This window comes from Phoxinus phoxinus, assembly GCF_949152265.1.
Source record: "Phoxinus phoxinus genome assembly, chromosome: 9".
NCBI classification, from domain to species: domain Eukaryota; kingdom Metazoa; phylum Chordata; class Actinopteri; order Cypriniformes; family Leuciscidae; genus Phoxinus; species Phoxinus phoxinus.
This window is the reverse complement of record NC_136884.1, coordinates 26618058-26620557: the sequence shown is the minus strand read 5'-3', so window position 1 is coordinate 26620557 and position 2500 is coordinate 26618058. Positions and strand designations below refer to the sequence as shown.

The 2500-nt window shown below is 44.7% G+C and overlaps 1 protein-coding gene across 1 annotated transcript in view; it reads right to left on the bottom strand.

The window, feature by feature from the left end:
- Positions 1–405, bottom strand: part of LOC307004513 (general transcription factor II-I repeat domain-containing protein 2-like) — a gene marked incomplete at both ends in the record, with an annotated part of 1470 nt that extends 1065 nt beyond the window's left edge. Inside the window, one exon of the mRNA XM_079623833.1 lies at positions 1–405. This exon is cut by the window's left edge and continues 1065 nt beyond it. Coding sequence (XP_079479959.1) covers positions 1–405 — 405 coding nt within the window.
- Positions 406–2500: the final 2095 nt, after the last annotated feature.

The window sequence follows — 2500 nt, the reverse complement described above, 5'->3', positions numbered from 1 at the left end:
ACGCATCGCCGGTGCTCCGTCGGTGGTAATTGCTACCAGTTTATGAATGGGGATATCATTTTCTCTTACATATTTTTTAAACTCATTGTAAATATCCTCACCTCGCGTTCTCTCCTTTAAGTGCAAAAGAGTGAGGAAGTCCTCTTTCGTTGTAAAATCCTGGAAAGCCATTCTGACAAAAACAACCAGCTGAGCTGTGTCCACTGCATCCAGAGATTCGTCGAACTGCAGTGAAAAATATTCACAGACGGACAAGTCCTTTAACACCTGTCGATCCACGTCCTCTGACAGTGACTCGACCCTCCTTGTCACTGATGCAGGGCCGAGAGCTACAGCACGGAGTGAGGCTTTTATGTCGTCTTTGTTTTTGAAATCCTTGAAAATGGTCTCTGCAGTAATGGCCATTGCTTCCTTGAATAACTCGCCATCCGTAAAAGGCTTTTTGTTTTTAGCCAGAAAGTGACTTACACGAAACGATGCTTCAGTAGCAGCCTTATTTTGATCAGTAGATTTTGTAAAAAGTGATTGCTGGGCCTTCAACTCAGATCTCAGCTCGTCAACTTTCCTTGCACGGATCGCGCTCTTTGGTGGGTAGCGGTCTTTAAATTTCGGGTGGTTGGTATTGTGGTGCCGCTCCAGATTCCCTCTTTTACATAATGCTTGTTTTTGGTGGCACAACATACATACACACTTATCTTTAACCAAGGTAAAAATAAATTCCTGTTCCCATTCTGGATGAAAATTGTATGTTTTTGCCTTCTTTCTTGGAGCCTCCGCCATTATAGTTTGACTGTTTCGCGGCTACGGGCTATCACCATGGAGATCATATTGACATTTGCGACAGTTAATTTACTTCTCTTATCTCATTGGCAGTGCCGCCGCTGCCACCACGCGCATCACGCGCTGTGCGTAGGGCACCAAGAGCTGAAAATAGCCTCCCTGAAGTTCTGGGAGTCTCCCGCATATTGATAGCGGCTCACTAATGCCCGCGAATTAGTTAAAATCTCCGGAATCTAGAGCGAGCCCGCCCGCGAGACAGAAGGTGTTTCTCAATGTCAAGGATACTTCCTTGGCAGGACGCGTCCTTCCAAGTCATTTCCTTCAGAGGCTAGGCGAGGATCCTCTTTAGGATTCGAGAGAACACGTAAATGGAACATTCTAGCAAGTGCACGTCATTGCGTCCGTCAGTGAAACCCCGCGAACCCCACGCGAAGCGGAGGGGTCTTGAATAAACCTAAAAGGGTTGTATTCGCTGTAAAAACTGGCTCGCTATAACATTATCCCGCTTATTACATGGCTGCCTACCTAACAAAATAAATCAATAATAATAAATAAATTATTTGAGACAAAATATTGATTTAAAAAGGAGTTTATTGATTTAAAAATGATTGTATTGCCTGAGTGAACAGAACTGCGTCCATTACAACATTCTAGCTGTTAAAACACATGCAATGGTAAAATATGTGAAATGCCGGTGACGGCAAACAAGCTAACAATTGTTAAAATGACAGGTTAGCCATAACGTAATTTGTAATATCAATACGGTAGTAATTTGTACTGCCATTTAAACGTTAAACTTTACTTATATGACGGTTATAACAAATGTATGGTAACGTAAATATACTTAGGCTACATTTAAAAGCATATTGCCCCGTTATTGCTCCGACTCCGCTAACGTCCAACATTTTGTATTTTTTTTTAAACAAGATGGCAAAGCTGCGCGCATAGGATTGTGGGCGATTTGAGAGCGCGAAGTGCGCGAAGTCTACACATATGCACACTTTCCTGTGTATGGGATATTTTCCGAACGAAGGACTCCGCCCTTGGTTGAAATTCTGAGGATCCTCGACATTGGAACAGTCCTTCGACGGATGTCGATGACGTAGCATCCTCGAAATTCCGGCTTCCGAGGATCCTTCCTTGACATTGAGAAACGGCTAGAGACTGTGCTCCAAACCGCGTAGCGCGTGCACGGCAGAGAGAGCAAGAGACCGCGCGCCTCATCATGAAGCGCATATCATCCCCGCCACCGAAGTTTCTCGGGGTAAAGCGCATTATAAAGGAATTATACAATTATGCTTAGGGCACCAAAATGGCTAGCAGCGGCACTGCTCATTGGTCACTTTAAATAAAGCAGTTGGATTAAGAAATAGGCTACAGATGCTTGCAAAACTGAAAACTTTTTTTTTTTCGGGAGCTACCGGGACAGTGATAAAGATCTACCAGTCGATCGCGATCGACGGGTTGGCGACCACTGCATTACACCATGGAACCTCGGCGTGGGTCACCTTCTCCCACTGAGCAGCAGAGAGTTAAGTCATTCAGACTAGAAGCGCTATAGCAAGGAGCAAGTGAAGCCTTTGCTTTTTAAGGCCATGTTTCCCTGATTCCGACTCGGTTTGAGAGTGCCAATTTCACCGCAACATCAGCAGTTGCGCATCACCTCTGTTTTTTCCCTCCCTTCCGCAAAAAAGCTGGGAAGGTTCCACCGAGATTTGAA